At 54.8% G+C, this 982-nt stretch overlaps 1 protein-coding gene across 1 annotated transcript in view; it reads right to left on the bottom strand.

Annotated features, from left to right (window-relative positions):
- NOXA1 (NADPH oxidase activator 1) overlaps positions 1–943 on the bottom strand; it is a gene marked incomplete at its 5' end in the record, with an annotated part of 11520 nt that extends 10577 nt beyond the window's left edge. Inside the window, one exon of the mRNA XM_010134826.1 lies at positions 861–943. Within this exon, the coding sequence (XP_010133128.1) occupies positions 861–943 (83 nt within the window). The remainder of the gene's footprint in view (positions 1–860) is intronic.
- Positions 944–982: the final 39 nt, after the last annotated feature.

Genomic DNA, 982 nt, shown 5'->3' with positions numbered 1-982 from the left:
TGGTGCTCCCCCGGCCCTGCTGCCTAGTGGGGGGGCTCGGGGCAGGCTTCCTCTGCCGCTGCAGCTGCAGCACAGCGCTGGGAGCAGAGCAGGGCAGCCCCCGGCGGGGCTCCACCATCCCTGCCCGAGCTCTGCGGGCCGGGGCACAGAGCGTGTGGCTGCCTGACAGGCCAGATGCAAGGGCAGAACCACACACCTGAGCTCCCCTGCAGGAAAAAAGGTCTGGAAATTAAGGTCTGGAAAATCCGAGGTAAAAAAAAGGACAGAGAAGAACTGGATTTCAAAGGTAAGAAGGGATCTGTATTATCCTCCAGCCACTTCCCTGAGCAGGATGTCACTGCGATATAACCGTGGAATCAATGAGTAAGCAATCTGATGACACTGGTGGAGCCATCCCGACATTAAACCACTGAGGCTGAGATCAGGCCCACAAAACCCACTGTCGGAGTGTGAGAGTTGGACGCTGCGGGCTGGCTGCATTTTTGGGAAGGCCAGACTCATGTGCACTATGTGAAGAACCACCAAGCAGTGCAGTCACATTTTTTTCATTCCTAAAGAAAATCTGAACAGCATGGTGACCTCCCGGCAGCTCCCCATGCAGGAGCAGCTTCTCCCTGTGTGTCAGGGACAGCAGCCTGTGTTAGCCGGCCCTGGGGCGCCAGGATTGCGCAGCTCATGTCTCAGCCTTGTCACAGATAAGATTTGCTGACCTGTGACATGGGTGACAAACTGGACCTTATGAACTGTCTAAGGTTGCTGCAAGAAGTGAATTTTTAAAGCACAGAATCCTTCAGGTTTAGGGATAAAGTATGACTGAAAGGAGAGAAGGGGAGGCTGAACCGGGCGTGCACCTCACTTACATTTCCAGCTGCAGGTGGACGAACCCTCTCTGGAAGAAGCCGACAGCCAGGGAGTTGTCCTTTGCAAGGGTTCTATCGAATGCCTGAGGAGACAAACGTAGACATGCCCCAAGGGTCAGTTC

The sequence above is a fragment of the Buceros rhinoceros genome, unplaced genomic scaffold, assembly GCF_000710305.1.
Source record: "Buceros rhinoceros silvestris isolate BGI_N320 unplaced genomic scaffold, ASM71030v1 scaffold32310, whole genome shotgun sequence".
NCBI classification, from domain to species: domain Eukaryota; kingdom Metazoa; phylum Chordata; class Aves; order Bucerotiformes; family Bucerotidae; genus Buceros; species Buceros rhinoceros.
The sequence above is the reverse complement of the archived record's forward strand: the minus strand, read 5'-3'. Positions and strand labels throughout refer to the sequence as shown.